General features: G+C 42.2%; 1 protein-coding gene across 4 annotated transcripts in view; it reads right to left on the reverse strand.

Moving 5' to 3' along the window:
- The window catches only part of MAP3K13 (mitogen-activated protein kinase kinase kinase 13), an 80364-nt gene that overhangs the window by 18594 nt on the left and 38030 nt on the right, over positions 1 to 23740 (reverse strand). For 3 of the 4 annotated variants that reach the window (XM_061354458.1, XM_061354461.1, XM_061354460.1), the window contains 4 exons: positions 8546 to 9120; positions 1713 to 1896; positions 1064 to 1255; positions 255 to 413 (listed from right to left, as the gene is read on the reverse strand). In XM_061354458.1, the coding sequence (XP_061210442.1) occupies positions 255 to 413; positions 1064 to 1255; positions 1713 to 1896; positions 8546 to 9047 (1037 nt within the window). In that variant the 5' untranslated portion in view covers positions 9048 to 9120. Of the gene's footprint in view, positions 1 to 254; positions 414 to 1063; positions 1256 to 1712; positions 1897 to 8545; positions 9121 to 21115; positions 21588 to 23740 lie in introns of those variants that run through there. The other variant, XM_061354459.1, reaches the window with a different exon arrangement.

A 23740-nucleotide genomic window follows, 5' to 3' on the forward strand; every position in this document is an offset into this window, starting at 1 on the left:
ACACACAGCTTTTACACATGTATGTTATTTCTCTTTCCATTATAGCCATTATAGTTCATTCCATTATAGTTCAATAACAGAGTTCAGTGCACTAGGGAAGTAGAAAAAAGAATAATCTACCACAGAGCAAACTGTCCCCATGCTTAGGATGAGAAAAGAACACTGAATATGTAAAGTGCTAGGAAACCAAGTGGCTTTTAAAACCTTGGCCAGGAAACAGAAGGTGAAGATACTTAAATGTTAATACTACTCACCAGATATCCACCTTTTCAGAGACGGGCTCATTGCGTATCACCTCCGGGGCCATCCAAGCCACAGTTCCCGCAAAAGACATTTTGGTACTTTTATCACTGAGTTCTTTAGATGTACCGAAATCTGAAATTTTTACTGCATCTGTGTGTGTAACTAAAACACTAGAGAGAGGAGAGGGAAGAAAAAACAAAACCAAGAGTAATCAGCATTTACACTGGGAGAAAATCCCTTCTTCATCAACACAAACAGTTGATGAGGCCATCCTGTTCACAACTGCAGTACAAGAACAAAGACGATGCATTTTCACCGATGAAAACACTCACTTTCTTCGGGGTGGTTGTGTTTTGTGCCTCAAACGCATTTCTAAATGCGACTACTCAAAAATCAATCTTGATAAAATTGCAAATTAACAAGTCACTGAAGAGCCACTGTATCTGGGGACATTTGAAAATTGCAGTAGAGCTGTCCTTTGAACCGCACTTTAACGCATCTAAAAGTATGCTCTTAACACATTGTCACAGTCATGTCACAGGCTAAAGAAGTGATAAACATCTAGGGAATAAGAATATAAGCAGACAGATAGCTTTAGTCAGACAGCAACAGAGAAATGAGAAAGATGTGTTCGAAAAAAAACAGGGAAATAACAAAAGAACAAATAAGAAGGAAAAATAAAAAAGCAGAAAACAACAGAATATCCCATTTTGAAAAAGGAAAAAAAGTAATGGGGATTTTGACCTAAACTAAATTATTCCTCAAGGAAAACAAAAAAGACAACCACAACTGGAGGATGTTCAAGTAGCTAGAGTCTCACTTTGGTGACTTGAGGTCTCGATGGATGATTTTGTGAAGGTGCAGATAATTCATCCCACTTGCGATCCCTGTGGACCAATCCACAAGCAGCCGAGGGGTGACTTTCCGCCCTGCTCGCAGGACTTCGTAAAGCTGTCCATGTGCACAGTACTCCATGATAATACAGTAGCATGGAGCTTGAGTGCAAACTCCCCTGTCAAAGGAAATACACAGCTAGTGAGGACCACAGTAAAAGTACAGTAAAAGTCCCAGAGCAGCTCTCAAAGGTGTCAGTCAAAGGGCAGGAGAGTAGCCTATTTAGTCTGCCTGGATAAGGCTCTGCTAACAGCTGTCCTTCCTGAACAGGAAGGGGAATGTTCCTGCACGCTTTGGACAGGAGAAAGATCATTTGTGACAGGGGTGGGTTTCCTTCAACTTTCACACCACGCAGATTTATAGGGTTCACTGCATGCAAAGTGCAGTTATTAGGTGAGAATGGTGTCCACAGCTTTGCTTTCACCAAAATGTGTGACAACTTAAGAGGAAGGACGACCACCCATTTTTTTCTACAGACAGCTTAGTTCCTGGGTTTTAAAAACCTTGGGCAGGATACATAAGCAAATAGCTCTTCCTGTGATAAAGGTGTATTTCTAACAAGTTTCACAACCTACTTGAACGCAATGATGTTAGGATGTTTGAGTTTCCGCAAGTGCTTGATATCCGTTTCATTCTGATCTCTCACTTTCTTGATGGCCACCTCCTCGGCCCGGAATTTGCCCAGGAAGACAGCTCCCTGTGCACCACTGCCCAGCCACTGCAGCTCCGAGATCTCCTCAAATGGAACCTCCCATGTATCTAGGCACAGGCAAGCAAAAGGGGATAAAAGATCAAGACCACACAAGTGTTCTGCTTTAAGATCCCACCAGGACAGCACCTACCATCTCCCTTGCTAAATCTCAAAGGTGGACTTTTTTGCAGGTAGTAGATGGCATCTTCTCCCATTAGAGGTACAGCTGAGGAACACACCACACACACTCACCCCCAGCATCCCTTTCATCTAGCTCCTCTCCCCCACCACAGTCATGTCCAGCCTGCTCCTTCCCATTCTCCCATCTTCTTTTTCAACTGAGCTCACCACCACTGCTAACCACTCAGGTGAGCTGCTTCCACTTGGCAAGCAGCAATTTAACGTATCAGGGACACTGGATTAACAATTTAGGGAGGACTACTCCAAAACTGAACAAGAATGGTATCTCTTATGAAGCACATGACTCCGTTGAGATGACACATTTAATATTCACAGCTGACAGAAAGAATATTGAGGGTCGTCCATCCCTCACCCAAGATAGGGCAAAAATAGGAAATAAGTCAGAGATAGCAGTTATAAACCACAGACCAGCAACCATCAAGTTACCCAACACAAAGCACATTAATCACCACCACCAGTCACAGAAACAGGCCTTTCCCACACCAACATTGGGCATATCAGTGCCAAATAGGCTAAAAAAATCTTAAGTGATTTTTCCTCTTAGCACCCAAATGCCTCTTCAGAGGATACTGCCAGAGTTGTCCAGCAGCATTATATAAACTCTTTCAAGACAGCTGTACAGAACAAAAAGCATTGTTGGCTGTGAGTCACCTTGAAATTACCTTAACATCCCCCAAACAGCAAGATGAAAGGCAGGCAATAGTTTATTTACTGTAACTCAATAAATGCCTAAGTTAAGAGAATAAATTATTTAGCAGCAAAACCAACAAGCAACCCTCTGATTTCTGAAATAAAAGCAAGTTCCACCTGTACAGATCCCTATTTCAGATGTCTACAAAGATGTGTCTTCTTGTTTCATAGAGTTTCCAAGCCATTGGGGTGTTCCCAGGACTGCAACTGGGATGATGCAGAAGTGTCCCTTTTAGCTACTGTCACCACTGAAGGGTAAGTTATATACCACACTGCCTCTGGACTGATCCCAATTCATGTCTTCCCCTCAGATCATTCCTGCAGCAGTCAGCTACTAGCTGGATGTCTCCTGCCAAATGCCTGGTCTCTAGGCATGGCCAGGGAAAGACATAAGCTCCCATCTGGAGGCAGACCCCAGCACTCTGCTCACTGAACTAGAAAAAAAAACATGTTGTTCATCTACAGCAAAAATTTCCTTCAACTTGGCACGGCAAAGTTCAGTCCTCAGCACATGTTTCCTCACAGAGACAAATCTATTTCTCATACTGATACATCCACTTGCAACCTTACATCATATACCAATATTAAGAGTGCATGCAGCTCTCAACTGAAAAAGCATTAGAACTAACCAACCCCAGTAACCATGGATTGGGCACGGATAATCCCTATCCTCAGTTTTCCATAATTACACTGTGAAGGTGATATTGTGTACCAGTAAATGTTTCCTTTGGTACTGAAGCCAGAACCTAACAGAAACTGATGCAGGAAGCATGCTGAGACCACTATCTGGACCAAAGGACAGTCACGTATTTAAGCATTCTTCCTCACCAAACAGCTTAAACAATTTTTTAACACAACACTTATAATTTGTATTTAATTCTTTATAGACATTTAGACATTAAAAGAGAGTTTTTTAAATACAGAAAATAAGAAATCCATCAACAAATTGAGAAGATCTGTATTTCTATCTAATTCACAAAGGCATTGCTTCTGAAAGAAGGCGGCAAATACAGATGATCTGTGTTTGTTGATGACCACTATTTTTGCAACATTAAAACTATCCCATTGTACTGAAATAGCCATTTCTTTACCTGTGAGAAGCCTGCCTTTCCTGTACAGGGCAGGCAACTTCCCTAAAGCACCCAAAGCATGGGAGCAGTGATAGGTAACTATATCGCTGTCACCCAGGAGCCCTAATTGGCTCTTAATATTACCTATTAACCTCTGCAATGGAAAAGGCTGAGGAAGACTGTAAACAAAGTAAGTGCAAGTTCATGCACTTCTTCCTGCAAAGCCATCTGTCATCTTGTGTTTATTCAGTAAGATACATACTTTCCCATATCCCTCTCACACCCTGATCCATCAGGGGCTCGATTCTGGGAAGAGGTTTCAGTGCAGCCACAACCAGTGAAACATGGTACATCTTGAGGAATTTTAAGAACAAAGAGCCAAACTATATGGAACATCTAATGCAATGGTAAGACAAAAGTAAAATTAAAACACCTCCACTGAATAGGAGCATGTTCCTACATTACAAGGCTGCCAGCATCATCGATTTCTTTGGGACCAATAACGTAGCAGGCACTGAAAAGGTTCCTAAAGAAAGTGATGCTGGTGGAGAAAAGCACTGGACTGCGTTCAGTTGAAAACCAGGGTTTGAGACCACTTCCTACTACAACCCAAACCCACCTACTAAAATATGTAAATTACCATGCATATGTGCTCCCTATGGCTGCCTGGGACCACTCTCAAGGCCAACAGGCTGACAAGGGTCAGTAAGACAAAGTTAGTCTTATCAGCTCTGCAGAGGGTCAGTGGGCAAGCCTGGAAAAGGGAGGACTCAACACATCACCAGGTAAATACAGATGAAAGTTGAGACCATGCACATCACCCGGACAGCAGGTCTAAAGCTCTGTCCACTGCCTGTACCTGTCCTGAAGAGCCCACACCACCATGAAGCAAAGAATGGTGAATTACCGCTGTCCCCGTGGTGGTACATCTATACAGCAGGTACAGTGAGAAACTGAGATCTCTGTCATCTCAACAACAGCTCAAAACAGAAACAGACATGCATAAACCAGCTGCAAGAACATGGGTGCCTGGCTATGATAACTAACCATAGTTAAGTCAAAGAGCCTGTCCAGAAGAGTAACACCTCAGATGATCAGCAGGGTGACTGGACACACTAATCAAGACCAGGCTGCACTGGCAGCCTTGTTCAAAAAAGACCATTACCATTACTTGCCTAAATATCCTTTGAGATTGCACAGACTTTGACAGAGCACTCTTCTTCCACCAGCATACAACAGATGAAGTTGTCTCCTGCCAGGATGGAACAGTTTTTATTCCAGACTCTTCTGGGCCTAAAGAAAATTGTGGGATACCTCCCCTAAATAAATTAAAGTGTAATAGGAGCAGGAATTACGCAAGAGCTAGTGTTTCTAAGGTGATTAAGAGCCATTTGAGTATAATGATGGGAATCTGTTTCCCATGGGGAAGAAACACAGGAGCAGCCTGAGCAAATCTACTTGAAGCAAATTTTGCCATTTGCCAGTGCTGGCTGCTCACCAGCACTGGCATTTTGACAAGAAGCATCTTCGGTTTACAAAAACCCCGACAAACACAAGCACACTTTGTAAAGCACCTCACTGCCCAGGTTGACACAAAAACACACACACTGGTGGTAAACACATAACTTGTGAAAGGGAAGGTGAAAGCAGCTCCTGAAGACAGATTCTTAATCCAAAGGAAATAGCTTGGAAGTCTAACGAGTCTGTAGAAAACACAAGTCAATATAAAGTGCTAGAGTCCCAAGAACCCAAATTAAATAACTGGTAGACACAAATTAAAGAACTAAGTATATCTCCCTGAAAGCACTCACCAACAGCCTTTAGAAATCAGGGCAAACAACTGGAAAACATCATCAGGAGTGATTTTATGGGTCAAACACAAAACACTTAAAACTCAGATAATCAACCTATAGCCACTGAACAATACAGAAGCAAACACTCCCTGCAGGAATAACTACTCACCAAGCAGGTAGAGCATTTAACAGCAGCAACTGGCACTGCTTAGTCAACCAGCAGACCACCCTGCAGCAAATGCCAGTTGGCCAAAGCTCTGCCCAGTATGGGTCCCCAAGGGAAGCACAGAAATGCATTCCTCCTGATGACCACCTCAGGTGCTGAGAAGCAAACTCAAGTACTAATTTCAACACAAACATAATTTGGAATCTTGAAAAAGTTGTTACTTTACCCCATTCACCAACTTACAAGCCAAGCCTTTGTGGGCAGTATGGACTCAAGTATCAGACACCCGCAAAGGGCATGAAACCTATTTATATTCTGTTACCTGCAACCACACCACAACCTCACAACCACCACATCCTAAAGTTTGGGCCTGCAGGAGATCCAAAGCAGGTGAGCAGGGATGCCAGTGAGCAGCACAAACTACTAGGAAGCATCTGCAGGCAATGTGAAGTCCCCCATGGCTTCAGGTCCAAACTGGTCTCTCACCCCAGCTGCTGATTCAGCCCAACACAAAGGATTGCTCCTGGATAAGGCTCACAGTATTTGTTTCATGAAAAGAAAAAAAAAAAAATCACCTGCACAGATCGGTGGCACCAGCCCAAAGCTGTAAATAAATTCCCATGGGAATGAAAGGCTACCACAAGCCTCCATTTACTGCTGAAAGAGCCAGAGACATTTCCTCAGCCTGTCTCCTCCAAGTGCATAGCACTTGCACAAACATAAACCTTGCAATGCCGACAGCAGACTCAAAGCATCCATGAGTCTATGGCTCTGAACATGTGAGGACACTGAGAACAGCAAGATACTTGTGTGTGTACAAACTGGAGCTCTGCGTGTATCCTCCAAACACAACAATGCTCTCAGATGCTCAGTTTCATTAGTTACCATGTCAATCTTTTTTATTAGTGACTTTCACACAAAAGAAAGTGTCCCCTGTGAGCCATTCAGCACATATTAAACTGTGATCTCCCATGCACCTGCTGTCCCAATTATACATGAAATACAAGCTTTTCATCTTGCAGGTAGCTTTCCTGAAGCTACCCACCTGAGCTCACAGGCAGAGGCAAGCACTCCACATCAGACAGCGGGGAACAGTCTGCCCAGGTGAGATAGTGCCTGAATGGAACAGTCACAGAACTGCTGGAAGCAGTCAATGTAACTGTATCTGTAAACTATCCAAGGAAAGTTTTAGTTTCACTTAAAACCATGAGCATCAAAACCAAAGCAGTATAACACAGGCATATTGACACCACACCTCCTTTGAATGTTATCCAAAGGCTCTGAAGCTTCTTTTCCTTCACAAGGGAGACTCACCAGCCAGATGCAGTCTCTTCCAAAACTCACCACATCTGACTCCACATACTGTGCAATCCCCCCAGTAAGTGCTAATTCCCCAAGGAGTTTTCAGTCACTTTTTTTATTTATAGACTCAACCATGCATGACGTGCTGAGTTTACAACATGCAGACAAAACTTAGAACCAACTTTGCCAAAGGATGTTAAAATCAAGTCAACTCTTGCTGAGCACATGGAATCATAAAATGGTTTGGACTGGCAGACACCTTAAAGATCATTCAGTTCCACCCCCTGCCACAGGCAGGGACACCTTCCACTAGACCAGGTTGTTCCAAGCCCCATCCAACCTGGCCTCAAACACTGCCAGGGATGGGGCAGCCACAGCTCCTCTGGACAACCTGTGCCAGTGCCTCAGCACCCTCATAGGGAAGAGTTTCTGCCTAAGGTCTAATCTCACTATCCCATGTCAAGTTAAAGCCATTCCCCCTTGTTCTGTCCCTACAGACCCTTGTAAAAAGCCCCAACGTCATTTTACAGCTCTGTTCCTTCATATCAGGAACTGTTCCTTCATATTAAGAACTACTCCCCTACTCTGGGGCTTAGATATGAATCACTCAGATGGGTTTTCTAACCACATATCTTAAGATTCGTCTATCCAGGAAACTATTTGGTTAATACTGAGTCATGACCACGGCAATACAGGAGACTTCTACCCCACGGATTACAGTGGTGGCCAGGCTGCTCTCATTTATAAGCTTCAACCATTTTGGCTCCTTAATTCTTATGACAGCTTGTTCTCTCCCCATCTGCCACTTCCCTCCCCCCCTGTGCTAGGGGAGAAATTAGACACCAAAGTAAAGCATACTCTGCTCTTTAGCTTTCAGTAACCCTAAAGATATATGTATGCCACTGACTGGGACAGCACTTATTCCCAAACTACACTTATACATGTATACATCTAAGTGAAAAATATATAAATGTTAAAGGACATATTTCTGGCATAATAAGTACCAAATAATATTTTAAAGAATAAAATTACTCCTGAACAAAAGTTCATGTAATAAGCCCACAGAGAAACAGTACTGCTATTCAGTGATCAGCTGGAGATAGCCTTCACACATCCATATGGGAATAAAAATGCCTTCATCAATGTTTTTCATCTGGCATGAAAAAAAAAGAAGATATGAAGTAGCTGGCACAATCCCTGTCTTCAACACAATTATTTCTGATCCGCACACAAATACTCAGTTCAGATTCAGACCTTGTCACAATGGTCCAAGGCATGGTTCAGAACAGGCAATTGGTTTTGAGTTCATTACAAGCTTTCTTTGCTACAAATTATACCCTTTGGCTGTACAGTGCAGGACTTCTCTTTGCAAACCCATATTAGGGCTACACAAGACAAAAAGTGGTCACATGGAAAGTTTAGGAAAAGCCATGGGCTGCTCTTCTCGCCGTCACACATTCCCCCTAAAGCAATAAAGGCTTGCTTCCCTACTTACCTTGCTGTTGCAGTTTGTAGTCTGTGGAGTATGCCTTGCCTATGATGTTCCACACAGGCCTCAGACAACCAAAAAGTCCCTCAAGAAACCCACCGCTCCCACTGCCTGATCTGTTGAACTGGACTTTAACATCATCCGCTCCACTGTTGCTCTCTCCATCCATAGTGTTCCTGTTGCCCTGAGGAATGGCTGTTTCAGACTCATCCTGCTCTCGCAGCTGCAGCACACTGTTCTCAAATTGGTCCCTAGAGTCCTCGCTGATGCTCGTCAGCACTGCTGCAGTGACCGGGCTGCTCACGTTTTCAATGAGGTCTGCCTGCAGCAAGCCCTTCTCACGCACATCCTCTATGAGCTCGGGGGATGGGTGGTTTCCAGCAGGTGCATGTTCATCATGTAACCTACTAAAGTCTTTGTCTTCACAGAAAGCTTTGCTGATCGAGTTTGGAGAGGAAGACAAGCTCAGGCGCTCCTGAGTACTGGCCATGATGCAGTGAGTGTGCATCAAGGAGATGGTCTGAGCTGGTACTTAGAGAATGAGTACAACACAATTCAGACGTGACACATGGAGCCAGTACCTGAAACGAGAGGACGAAGAACAACTTTCACATTTTCAGGTAAGTATTCTCACTACGTGCACTTTCACCGAGGCGAGCTGATAATTAACCAGACATTCCAGACGACTGCTGACACTTAGTAAGTAATTACTGCCCTGAAAGAAGCAAATAAATTATTCCAACAGAAACTCCACTCAGACTATACTCTTGGTAACTCACAACATGAATTACTTTGTAAAAAACACCACAAGTTTTAAACAAAAACCTAAAGGTCAAAACCATGAAAATGTGTTAGCAGTAGAGCTATTTCTTCATGGTTAATCAAGGTTACAGCATTTATCAGACTCAAGCTAAGCCCCAGCTGTTTCCCCGCTCAGGTATGGTTGAGTCCAGTCACTGTTTCTGGGTCTGGCACAGTCCACAAGTTCAGGATTCCTCTTCAAACCCTTGAGACAAGGCATTAGACAACCAAAGCACAGTGACAAAGGTGCCTTGAGTCCACCAAGAGATGTTTTGGAGCTGTCCCTTCAGAGCCCCACCTAGTTATAACCATACTGGTCCTTTATTTTAATCCTTTCAAGTTCAATGTAGCAAGGTAAGTTACACTCTCTGACCATGTAAATGTCACCCTCCTGAACAACTAAGACTCGAAGAGCTTATGGGAACAATCTTCTCTGATCTCCCCCCTTCAACAAGCCTGAAGAGCATCTCTTCACATTGCTCTCTACTATCTTCATGCATGAAATTCCTGGTAGGTTGCATAGCAGAGCTGGTGCCCCATTTTAAAAGTTCTCCCATCTCTTGCTACACGGTCCACTGAAAGATCCTTTTTCTACTATCCAGCATAGCACCTAATTTCTACAGCGCCAGGGGTCACACTGCAAAAGCTGCCCGCAGCCAAAGCACATTCCTGGGGTACAGCCACTTCTGAAATAAGAGCCTCTAGCTTTGCACCAGGAGTAATTAAGCACCTTCAGGCTGTAGCACAAAACACAGTTCAATTTAGAATTCCATATGAGGTCGAAAGGGAGGAAAAAACCTAGCATTAACAGAAACTGCTTTGTTAAAAAGCAAGCTCAGTTACACTGGTGCAAAGTCCCAGGATCTGCAAACAGACACTGAAAGGAAGAAAGAGGTGGCCAGACAGCACACAGCCAATTGAAAGGGAACAGCTCAGCCCCATAACTTCTCAAGATGAGGTCACTACAGAGATGAGAGATAAATCCTTCAGCCAGGTGTATGAGAAGCTCACGCCCTGGGCTTTAGTCCCTCTCTGACAGCAGAAGCAGCAAATGGGAACAGCCAGGAGCCTCTTATGATCCCGTATTTCTGCCTGATCACATGGGATATGCATAAAAGCTTTATTAGAACATTGTTTAGACTGTAAACTTTGTTCTTTGAAGGGAAGCAAAACAGCAAGTGAGACAAAAACTGCAGCACAGTCCATACTAGTAAAGGAGCTGAGTTAGACTAGTACGGAAAGTTCAAGAGTTGGTTATTCCTGGTCTACCTGTAACCAGCACTACAGTAACTGATTTCCAGCACGGGAAGCTGTAGGGTGACTACGGTAATGTGGGTATGGTTACTTGTAGTAGCAATTATATGATCACAGATTTTGTTATTGATAGAAAGAACAGCAAAAAGTTTCAGATTTGAACAGAACTTATAGACCTAAAGAAATACCAAACCAACTCCAATCCAGCATTCGTGAGCACTGCCCCTGCCCATTTCCAAAGTCTAAGAGAGACAGGAGAATAAGACCAGTGTTCCTACAGAGAAATCTGCTTTGCATAACATCTTGTTAAGCAATGTAAATAAAACAGCAGTCAGTTTTCCCTGCAAGAAACCTCAGAGTAAGAGGCGAAACAAGAATTTGAGGTAATGGTGTCACGAAGTATCTCAAATTTAAACAGATGGTAATTGCATTAAGGATTAAATCAGACTTAAAGGATAAAATTGTGTTGTTGTTACATGACTCTCAGAGTACACTAGCTGTCTAGGATTTGGCTTTCTATGTAGTTTTCAGACTTGGGAATGTTTGATTGTGTAGATTTAACAGGGAAAGAACAGCTTCTCCTGTACATATTCCATATTTTCCTAGTTCCTAAATGAATTATCAGCAGCATGTGGGTCTCCTCCTCTCCCCGTGCATTTCTCAGTATTGCCTGGAAAGTTAAGCCCCTCTCTTCCATCCTGCTCCTGAAGCACCACAGCATATTTATATTCTGCTGCTAATAGCTATTAGACCACCCTGACCCTCAAGTTCACTTCTACTCTGACATCATTTGCTCTAGAGAAACCTACTTTCCCCCCATGACTGGGGCTCAGTCCAGGGCTCACAAGTGTACACAGAGATCCCTCTCTTTGATTTCAATAAAAAGATCAGGTTTAGGAAATCCTGGATGTTCCAAATAAAAAGTCTTTAAGCACAGTGCCCTGCCACATTATGTGCCACTGTATGTGCTTCACGGGAAGAGGAGGCATGCAAAAGTTACACAATTATTTCCAAATTGTCATGATACAGTGTCATTGATGTACTTACATCAGCAGCCTGAGTTTTCAGAGGTGTAGCAACTCACTGTTTGGAGAGCATGAGACAGCAGCCTTCATTTGAAAATAACTTCATATCAAGACAACTTGAAGCGGTCCAGATAAGCTGTGGGGGTAGAAGGCAGCTTCTGCCACAATGCATGGATGCTGACTTATTGAGGAAATCTAATTTTTTTTATTATCTTCCATTACAGTAAAGTCTACAATGTGCAGCCTCTTGTCTTAGCAAAGTCTGATCTAACACAGACAAATTAAGTTGTCTTTGACCTTGCCATCTCTTCAAGCAAGGGATGAAGAACATGTATCAAGCTTTATCGTCATGCCTCCCCTACTCTTTTGGTGAGAGTACCAAAGATATGGCTGAGTGAGTTCATGTTGAACTCCTCCCAGTAAAAGAAATCTTAGTTTCATTCGATGCAAAGACAAACGTTTTCTTGAAAGTTTAAAGTTTCTTTATAAATAGACTGTTTCTCAGCTGGAATGTTTATGACCTGTGTGTGCCTCCTTAACTTTTACAGTGAAGACTGTAGTCAAGCAGTGTTCTATCTTTACACTGTTTCTGCTGTAGCAGTCTTCAAGTCAAAAGCTGAACACTGTGTGTGGAGGAATATTGTCTGCTTATTGAAGAAACTCAGATTTCACAATGTGCTGCTGCAAAAGCAGACTTCAATGCAGAATCTCTGAACTATTTTGATGAGTTCATGCACTCTGAAGCTAACAAATTTATAAGGAAATTAGAGGCTCGGTGTAATTTTGCATGGCCACAACTTCTTGTAAATTATTCAATTTCCAGGGCAAAGCATTCTTCCAGGCAAACTCCCACCATACCCAGACAAAAGGAGCACGAAGTGCACCTCTTCCAGTAAGAGCTGAGACTGCACCTCAACACATCAGACAGCCCAAACTGCAGTTCAAAACTATTAGGAAAGTGACAGCTTACCCAAATCAGCACCAGAGTACGTGAGTAAGTTCTCACAAGGCATTTTGCTTGATACTGTGTCTGCTAGTAAGTGTTCTCACACACAGAGAAACCAAAGCCCACTATTTATGAGTGTGTCAAAGCAATGGTCAGGTTTGAAGACATGTGGCATGGGCCACAAATGAAGTTTATCCTTTAAAGAGCTGTGCTAAAAATAGAGTAGCAAATCACAATTCCAGATACAGCATGCCAACAGACTGTTAGTATGCTGTAAAGGTTGCATAAGTACAAAGCGACTGCCTCTCAGTTTCCTAATAGCACTAATGTTTAGTAATATTATTTTCCCTGAAGCATTAGTTTCTATATTACCCAGTCAAGCATTTTCTCTGCTTGCACTTCCAATATACAAAGGAAATAAAAGCAACTGTCTGATCCACAATTAAGGGCTGAAAAACAGCAGCTGGCAGAAACTAACCAGCTGATAAATGGCAAATATCAAGGACGGAATAAATTCCTGTCCATATCACTATTTGCCTTTGAACCCTGAAGTCCCCTGGATTTTTCCTGGTATTCAGTGTGATTTCATTCTGGCTCCATTAGGTACAGCAAGGTAACAACACCTTTTTGCACTGGTAAAAAAAGTGTGATTTACATGTGCATCATCTCAAGACTACTGCAATACTCCTGACTTAGGACAACACTTCAAACTGTTCTAGAATCTAACAAAAATACAGACAGCATGCTTATAAAGTGTATTTATCTCGCTACACAGAACTTGCAGCTCTGTTATCCTGCCCCTTGTGATTATTTCTCCATCTCTACAAGGAATTTTTACAACAGGTTGACAGACAGTCCTCTTCCATCTCTTGACCTTCCACACTGTACAACATCAGCACAGGAAAGCACTGAGAGTTGCTGAGCTGGCAAGTACCAGTGTTTGCTGTCACTTCTGACCTTTGTGTTTTGAAATCACATGATTTTATTACAAAGGATTCCAATAAACTTTCTTTTTCTGGTCTCCTGGTGAGGAAAGTGCTGTATGAGTGGGTCTCATACTCCCCTTATGCTGCACTTTTATGGTTTTACAGTACTTGGAATATATGTTTGTGTTTTGCATGGTTGTTTTGAACACAAACTGTAACAGCAGATTTACTACTAGAGAATGAGTTATACATCATCAAAATGCAACCTCTTTGTTTTCAGAGGTTTTGGTTTAGGTTTCTGATTGGGATTTTTTTCTTTCCTTTCTCCAGGAAGGGGAATAGCTTGGGGTTTTTTAAAACGACCAACCTCTTGATCTCAAGATACATTGCTCCTTCAAGGAAGCATGTTTCTTCCACATCACAACAAAGATCCCATCTCTTCCCTGCATGAATGCTCAGCCACAATCCAGCATCATTTTTAAATATGGTAGTTCTTACATTGCCCAAGCATAATTAAATTATTACAAAACAGCTAAAAATGCTTCACCTGACCCACTTGAGATTTTCTGTCACTACACAGCTCTGAACATATCTGCACATGTACCCTAACCTACTCCACAAGAAAACAGCAGATTTACCTGGGAATCCTCCAGCATTGTAACATTGGCTTTTTTGTGCTTTACCTTGCTCTTCCTTGTTGTCAAATAAATGCTACATTACTCTGTCCCTCCTGCAGAATGCTAGCTGGAATATGTACTTCAAATTCCTTTCTCCAGTAATTACTTGGATGCCACTTCAACATAAGGTGAGTAACTTTCACAGATACCAAAATCATCTCTTGAGCTATGTAGTAGCAAATGCTTAGGGTCCACAGCTATCAGGATCACTCTAAAATGTCAACAGAATATTTTAACATGACCATGGGCATTAAGCACACGAGAGCACAGACATGTAACTGCTATATGTAGCTATGTCCATATTATCACAATAGAGGCCTGAACTCATGTGTCTACTGATGTAAATTAGCCTTTATTTAATATAGCCTAAGTTAGGGAGACATTTTTGGCAAAAAGTTATTTTACAATTGTAATATACTTTTGTCTGTCTCTGTGTCAGTGAGGAAGAGAATTCCTGGTCTGAACCCTTTCTGACAATGACAAAAATAGTACAGTCTACCAGCCAAGAAATAATCATAATGGCTGAATTCAAGCTCTCTGCACAAAGCCAGCTGGAGGCTTGATATGCACCTTACCTATTCCAACTAAGCCTGTTAGAGCAGAAATAAGTGGCACCTAGACTACAGAATAAGAAGAAACCATACCACACCACAATGACAGGTTCATCTATCCCTATTTCCTGTCTCCAGAACCTAAGGAAAGGATCTGCGTGCTGCAAAACCTCACTAGTGCAGTGCCATCCATGATCTGCAGCTCACCGACTTCTCCATCAGCAGCACACAGGGGTATTTTTATAGTCTGTAACCCACAGAGTATTGTTCCTGTGCAAATGTGTCACAGAATTTTTTTAACCAGAACACTTTGGCAACCACTGTGCTGTGGCAAGGAGTTCTGTAGCCTAACTGTATGCTTCATAAGGTAACACCAACTATTCTCCTCTTTGCATCTCTCATCCAGTTTCTTTCTTCAAACCATGAGTTGGTCATTGTTTCAATGAAACCTGAACCCTTATTTATCTTCTCAGTACCAGCTGTGATTTTATGAACTCTCATCCTCCACTCCAACATCTTTTCTCAAGTCTAAAAATCCCCACTCTACCTTCTCATTCACCACATGAAAGCTGGTCTGTATCTTTAATCACCTCTCTACATATTTTCCATTTCTCCTACTCCCCCAACTGTAACTTATATCACTGTAAGGGGATATAAGACCACAGAGGGAATCCCCAATGTGGGCACACCACAGGAATGTACAAAGGCATAATGATCATTTTTGTTCTCTGTTGCTTTCCTAACTATTCCTCTAATGCTACTCGGTGCTTAAGCATGCTTCAGGATGCTGAGCTAACTTCTACGGATCTCTTACAACCTCAGACCTCTCTCCTGAGAAGTAAAAGCTAGGTCAGAGATCAGTTTCTACATATAGGGTGCTAAGATTAAATTGTAGTTAATCAACAATAAATCTGACTGATGTTTTATCATACAAGTTCACAAGAGCTTTCCAGTACTCTCTGCCATTCTCTTACATGTTTATTATCCTCAACACCTTACTTCTGTAGTCTCACAGCCTAAATGCTCCTGCTTCAGAATATTCCCACAATATCGAGACAAGGGATGAAAAGGTGGATAAAGTATGAATAGTTCCATCCCCAAAGCAGAGCCATATGACAATTCCTTTTAGAGAAAAATGTTTCAAAGTTGACTTATACCTGCTTAGTTTCTGTAAGTCTCCAGTAAGTATTCTTGCCAAAATCCCAACAGATTGTACCAACCAGGTCCCCTTTTCTTACATGCTCTTGACTCCTCCAAAGGAATTTAATAGATTCACCTTAACAGAACTGTGTTGACTGTTATCCACCACACGAAACGTGTGCATCTGCACTGGCTCTCAGCATAGGAATGGATTTCTACCTCCACAAACATTAGGCAAATATTTAACTAGGAAATCCTTCAACATACAAATTTGTAGGGGGTGGAGAAGTGGTGCTTGAATTGGAAAAAGAAATCAAGCACCTACTTCTATTTTCAGCACAAGGAACAAACAGAGCAGGGGGAAAAAACAAAATCACCTCTGCAAACAACACAGACGAAGAACCAAACTGCCCTCCCTCATGTCTCAGAAGACCCCTTCAGCTGATTTCAATGGAAGCAAGCTGGATTCCCATTCCACCTGCTAGCCATCTATGCAAGGTGCAGTTTGGGAACTAAGCACCTTACGTAACTGCGTATTTTCAGCCCTACATACATAAATGCTTCCTCTATCATGCAGAAGATATTTTTGGATCTGCTAAAATGCTACTGTGTTCTTCCAGGGCTTTGCATTCTTCTGCTCAGAAATTGCATAATCTGATGCCATAGGAAATAAGTGATGTTGCATAATGATTCTTCTATTCACTGCAGGATTTTGGTGCTCCACGTTTCTGGGGCACAGCGGCCCTTCTCTGTGTTCCTGACTTTAGGTCTTTGGATTTTGAAGAAAGGACAATCCATCAGCTACATGCCTTTGGGAGGCCGGGGGGTAACAAGCTAAGGACCATCTTACACTGTACTGTTACAAGAATTTCTCTTCACAAAAGTCCGTTTAACTCTGTACACCCATTTGCTACTTCTGTTTTCCCTCACCCTGGTTGTTTGCATGCCTTGAACTATGACCATACATAAAGCACCGCGAGTTTCATGTACAATGTCCTGACGTCTAATTGTCCATAGATACCCTCCATCACAGCCTCATCAATACTGTAGTAAAACATTTAGCTCGTATAAAAGACAGACTAAACTCTGATTAGCTTTTCATACTACTGAATTACGACTGGAATCTGCTCAAAATTTAGAAATGACCTTAAGTTACATTCTCCTCTTTCATCTTTCCAGCTGTCTTCATAGTATTAAACAACATTTAAAGTCCAGTCACAGACTTCAGGCTCTGCTCTGCTCTTTTCCTCTCCTCTCTTCATCTTCAGAATTCTGCACTTTTTTCTTACTTCATGCAAAAGCCACATTATTTTACTAAATAACAATAATAGGTTAAGGGATTTAAATTCAAATATTTTACAACTACAAATCCCAGGACAATCTCAAAGTTAAGTTCACAGACACTTCACAGCCTCATTGACATTGCCACATGAAGCCATTAAAATGCTTCAGTACTACCAATGAACAGTACCTTGTAATTTGCCCCACTTCCAGAACTGAAACATCATATTTTCCTCCAAGGAGTAGCATTAAGATAAATTAATGTCTGAAAGATCTTTGAGGATGAAGATCAGTATCAAAGTGCTATTTTCAGGAATCCAGTGAATGAATCAAGCTTTCACTTTAATTCATGTGAGGCATCAGCCTGGTCTCAGGTAAATTCACTCACATGCTTGTTCTTGTTTTTGTAGTAGATATGAATTATTCAGTACTTGCAAAGCACACACAGCTATACACATAAACTTCTCAGCACTAACAACCTACATGCTTCATACCTAGTACTAAAGTAATAAACAACTATTCATAAAAGTACAAAAACTACTGGGGTACACGCACTGCTTTGGCCTCTATCAAAACTATATGAGAGAGTGTGTGCACCTGATGCAAAGGGGACAGTTGAAATCCAGCTGGCAGATCTCTCAGATGAGAAATGACAGTAGTATTAAGTTGCATTTAGCAAGCACCATACATGAGCAAAGAGGATTACCCCTTGATAGAGAATCAAGCACAAAGACTTGCTCAGGAGCCTCTATTAAGCCTGTATTACTGACACAGCGTTAAGGGGTTAGAGCAACATCTGAGAGGTGTGATCCTCTTCTTAGACCACTAGAGCTTTACATGATGGTAACGCGATCAAGACTGCACACACAACACACAGTCACGGGCTGAGAAACCGTAGAGGAGCCTCCAGAGGCCTGACATCACATGTGCCACCCAACACCCTGCAGAAACCTTCTTCCAAAGCAGCACTCAGCCCCTTGCCTCACCCCTAAATACACCACATTTAGCTACAGTTGATAACCCAACATTTGAGAATCTCCTCAGGCAGATAAGGATGGTGAGGTCTGATTTTCTGTGTTTCAGCAGGAAAGTCACATTTGTACAGCTGCATCCCTGGTTCTGGTGCCCTCATGAGATATCAGAGTAAGGGGCTGGGGACAGGAACGGACAAACATGCTAGGAGTAAATAAAATGTCCAATGCAGAGAGACCTCCATTCCACTATGCTGGAAAAAGCCCAGCTTCCCACCCACACCCCATCAGGACTTTCTCCTTCCTTCCCTTATAGCATCTCTCACACTGAGCTAGCAAGAAGAAACAGAACAATTACAGGGTCACAGGAGGATTACAAAACCCATGTGCTTCACACCAGAAAGCTATTCTTCATCCTGGCCTACACCCAACTGTTGCTAACATTTTTGAACCCACTCCAACGACCAACTTTTCGGTTAAAGCTGCAAACAGGGGAAGAGGACAGAGGTCAAAATGCTTGTTGAGTGTTCACAGGGGTGGGAGTAAGTACACACAGCGTTCCTGTTCCCATCCCACCTTGGTATTCCTGATGCAGCTGCCAACTTATCATTAAAAACTCAATCCAAAGTGGATTGTGTTTTAGGTGAAATATTTACTTCCTTCTCCCCAGGAGAGGAGAGTGATTTGCTGTAACGTCACAAACTCAGCAGCCTAAGCCCCTGCACAGGACATATTTGCCAAGGAGGGATAAAGAAATCCCCAAACAAACCACCAAACAAGAAGCTGGCCAGAGCTTGCTGAAGTGCCAACTGTCCAAGGGCTTCGGCCCTCTCTGAGGTTGTAGAGGTAACATTTGCCTCAGGTGACACATTTTGATTCAGTAATGGCTGAGAAATTCCCTGGCAGCTGTAAAAGCACTAAGTCTGCTGCTGCTGTTTTCCTCCAAACACAGGACCCCAGTTGAGAGCTTGGCTACAATGCTTTGCGCAAATCAAGGTGTGGGCACCTTTCCCTGCCTACCCTAGCCCCAAGGACCACTGCTGAAGAGGAACCTGCACTGTTTTTAATCTGCTCATATGATCAATGTCAAACTTCTTTAGTTTGATATATAGAAGCTTTATTTTAAAACTACCATCTTGAGAAGTCCTGCTATTTGAAATCCAACCCACACTTCAAGACTGCAGAAAGCCTGGAATGGGTACCAGATATGGACAACTCCAGTCTAATCAGTCACCATCTCATATTTGCCGTAAGAAGGTCATGAGAACATAGGAAATACTGTAAAACCTTTCTCACCCTGCCACTGTTTAGGGCAGAACCATTTTCTAATAACTACTCATTGTGAAACAGCTTACCTAGGAAGAGATTGTCCAATAAATCACTAGTCAATTTTCTGATCCACTGGAGATAAGCCACTTATCAAATCTTTACAATAGGAAGCAAAAGAGGAAGGTTAAAAATGCAACCAAAAACACCCAAACCCAAACATTCTTCAACACAAGTTCACATACAGCTGAGAAGTGTAAGAGTCCCTACCATATATTCTGTACCAGAAGTTATTTGCTAATTCCAGGCACAGGGGTCAAAATGAATGCCAGCTATAAATTTAACTATCAGGCAGCAAGGGACAAAGACAAATATGAATGACAGGACCATTCCAGATCAAAGAATCAGACTGAAGGCCCAAAATACAGGAAACAAAACTGGCGGTAAAGCAAAACAAACAAACAAAAACCACCACCACATCAAAATCAGGATTTATTTGTGTTTCACAGCTGAGGTCTACTACAGAAACAGAGGTTCAAAGGGTTGCCTCTCTCTCTGCAAACAAAAACCCTCATACATTTGGGGACACAACAAAAAGGATAGTAACAAAAACTTTCAATGCACTGGCAACTTTCACCTTCACATTCTAGGCCATCCCAAGATGTCTGTGGCTACACATACACACACACACTGTGACAACTGCCCACACTGGGAGTCAGACCAGCTGAGTCTTTGCACTTTATACCTCATTCATTTGGTTTTTATTTCAAATATTCCCATAATTTCTCCTTCAAAACTATCAATCTAAATATATTCCTCCAGATTCTTCTGTTGAACAGACTATTAGTAAAAATCAGTATATCCAAACACATAGGCCTGATGTCATCTTTCTCCAGATCAACTTAAAATACCCAGTTTTTCATTTACATGAGAGACATGTGGCTTGCTGTGATGAAGCTATTGCAGTATTTAAACCACCCCCCCAAAACAAAAAAAAAGAGCATCTGCACTCATTTCATGGGGAGAAAACATGACATCATGCCCCATTCAGCTAAGCAAGAATATGACAAATCTTGCCCCAGTGAACAGCATCCTTTACTCCCAGCTTCCTCATCTATTAGGAAAATGAGGGCTAAAAATCATGTGTTCAGCACAAAAGAGACAGCTCAAACTCCTATTTTCAATATTAATAATGGAACAAATTCCTACCCCGCTGATAGGAAGAAAACCACATCTCTTCTTCATCTCAAAAATAAAATTCAGTTATTGATTACTGTAATACAACAGAGGAATTGTTTGATTAGACCACAAGGGGAAAAAATTACGACTGCCTAGAAGGCAAAAAATACAGTTCTACTTCTTGATACTATCTTCAGCAATTCTTATGTCATTCTCTGTGTATTCCATATATATCCATTCTCCATTGCCATTCCCTTCCCCTTTAAAAGGGGGGCACAAGAAGATAACGTGCAAAATTGCAACTGAAAAATGTCTAGCACACCGACAAGCAAAAGGACAGGCCAGCTATCAGATCTATGTGCACTGATAGATAAATCCAGGTTTATGTTTCCTATTCCCTTCTTTCAGCATCATTTTTTCCCCAGCCCTTTCACATCACAAATGCAACATCCATCTGTCCTTCTGATATAAATGGTGAAAGGGTAATGCTGACCATTAAACACACACACACAAACCCACATGCTTAATGAGAAAAAGACGTTTTCATCTAGGTACTCACAAGGATGAAGATTCCCAATGTGATGCTCCATTTTCTTGTTTTAAAAAAGATGGAAGGCAAAAAAAAAAAAAAAAGAAAAAAGAAAAAAGAAAAAAAAAGGAAAGGAAGTGTTGCAAAATAAAAGGAAATTCCACCCACACAACCCTGCAGCCTGCTGCAAAGAAGCACCGAAGCGTGCTGACGTCAGGATTCATGAATGGATGTAAATCGGGCTGTTCCCAGATTCGGTGAGCGGGAGCAGGGAGCAGGGGGGCAGCCAATCGGCGTGGGCACCGCCGGCAGCCTTCTGCCACCAAGGAGCTGGGTACCCACTATCCAGAGGCCAGCGCTGAGCTGCCCCAAGGGGCCGGGCCGTGGTGCTCCCCCACGAGCAGGGAGGGCTGCAATGTGCAGGAGAGGACACTGGAAACAAGTTGTTCGTGACCCAAGTGAAGCTGTGGGGTAAAATGGCATCGCTGCTGCCATTCCACAGAGAGGAGCGGGTGAGGACATCCTCTAATGCCTTCGAGTCATTGCTCCAGCGAATCTCTGCCCCTCCGTACAGCTTGGATAACAACAGCCTATCAAATAACAGCCATCTGTTATATGAATCAAATGTATTTAGTAATCAGCAAAGGAGTTTATCATCTCCCTGGCTGCTTGCAGATTTACAAACCCTGGGTGTTATTATTAAAATAACTAAATATAAGCATGTACCGGAGGAAGCTGCAGGCAGAACAATAGGAGCCTTGTGTTTGATTAGTGATGCAAAAGCACCAACAAAATAAAAATAGGAGCTCTAACAAAATCACGCATTCAGCTCTCCTCAAACGTTCCCAACAGTGGGCAGACAAGCTCATAACATTGCACACATTCAGAAACAAGAACTGGAGCACGTACAGTTTCACTCTTACAGCTACGTAATAAATGATGGGCACAACATAACCACAGAGCAGCCTACCAGCCATTTTCATTTCATTTTCAATTCCATACCAATGGACATACTTAAACCTGCACAGCAGATGCAAGGATGCAGGGTGTCGTTTTGGGACACTCAAATAGATGGCAATGTCCTGGTGAATGCACAAGATCAGCTATGATTAACTTGGACCTGGGCAGGGTAAGAGCATGAGTTTTGCCTTATTTTTGTAGCTTTGAAATATGAGGGAAGGACTGCAGGGATGAGCATAACTAGGAATTAAGGTTAAGGTTTAAAGAAGAACATAGGCTGTAAGCTATGCAATTACACCACCCCAGGGTTTACCAGAATTCACCAATTTGGCCTTTAAAACTCAATCTAAACAATTATTGAGGCAGAATTTCCACACTTTCACCACCTCTTTTGCTAGCAAGTAGGAAGCAGTTATACCAAAATAGGATGTCCCAAAAGCTACTCTGGTGGAACACATCTCAGGAGAGCGTCTGAGAGAATCCCTCCTTTCCTTATGAAAACTGGGTAACATCCCAAAATAAACCAGGACTGGATGTAACAACACTGCAGATCTGGGTTTAGAAACCAGGGATTTTGTGCTACGTGAGTGATATCATGTGAGCCAGCACCAGTGATACTAGCTTGTGTGAAGGGAGAAGGAGGGCAGGATGCAAAAGCCTTCCTGGAGGCCAATACAGCCACCCCTACAGAGACAATGCCTAGCTAAAAATGTCTGTGTATGAGAAGATATGTGGGGTTTACATATATTAAGGCAGCAGTTTATATTTTTAATGCATATTTGACATGAAACAAGGAAAGGGACAGCCAGGGCAGTACTGCATGCAGTTCTCCTCCAGTTATGTTATGTCAAAAGATGCTGCCTGGGAGCTGTTGAACTTCTACATGTGCTTCTTTGCACATCTTCATCTATTAGTTGTACCATAGTGTATTATTCAATACTATCACACACAAAAAAGTTGCAATGATGGGAATGCATCAGTGTGCTCTAAATTTAACAGCAGCCACAATAAATTGAGCTTTGATTTTGGACTTTGATTTTTTAATTGGGCTTTATAAAGCTGGCCAGAGAAAATTAAAATTAATGCAGATTTCTTGTTACCTATTTTCAAAGCCAAAGAAAGCACAAGTTAGCTTTAGTTGAAGAAACAGACACTGTTTAAGAACTAAAAGTCACAAAACATTAGGCATAAGATTTCTACCCAGGCAATACAACTGCAGACTGAGCACTGCTACACAAAAGAAAAAGCAGACGTGCAGGTATGGTGAGACATCTCCTCCTCGAAGGCATCATTTTGCGTCACTATTTCAAACCCCAGTTGCATCAGGGTACTTAGACCTGCTCTGATACCCTGCTTTCCTTTCCCTTCGGAGCCCAACACTGCTTTTCACTGCCATCACCACCGTGGCACAAGAACAACAGTTTCCGGATTTCCCTGGCATTTTCAGAACAGAAACAAAAATGTTAATGTACTCTCTCACCCTAAAGCAAAAAGGGATAAGTTCAGGAACTAGAAGGGGAAGCACAGTACCATATGCAAGAAGCAGGGAAAAAAGAGAAATAATGCTATAGAACAAGAAAAGTCAGAATAAAAATAGAAAGGAAAAAAATTCTGGAGGATTCCAACAGTTAATTGCAGTGACATTTAAAAAAACAAAACAATCACCCAGCTAGGGAAATAAGTGGGAACAAAACT

Source organism: Neopsephotus bourkii, unplaced genomic scaffold (genome assembly GCF_033783945.1).
Source record: "Neopsephotus bourkii isolate Nb327-2 ecotype Australia unplaced genomic scaffold, CSIRO-AGI_Nbou_v1 NB_739, whole genome shotgun sequence".
In the NCBI taxonomy this organism is placed as follows: domain Eukaryota; kingdom Metazoa; phylum Chordata; class Aves; order Psittaciformes; family Psittacidae; genus Neopsephotus; species Neopsephotus bourkii.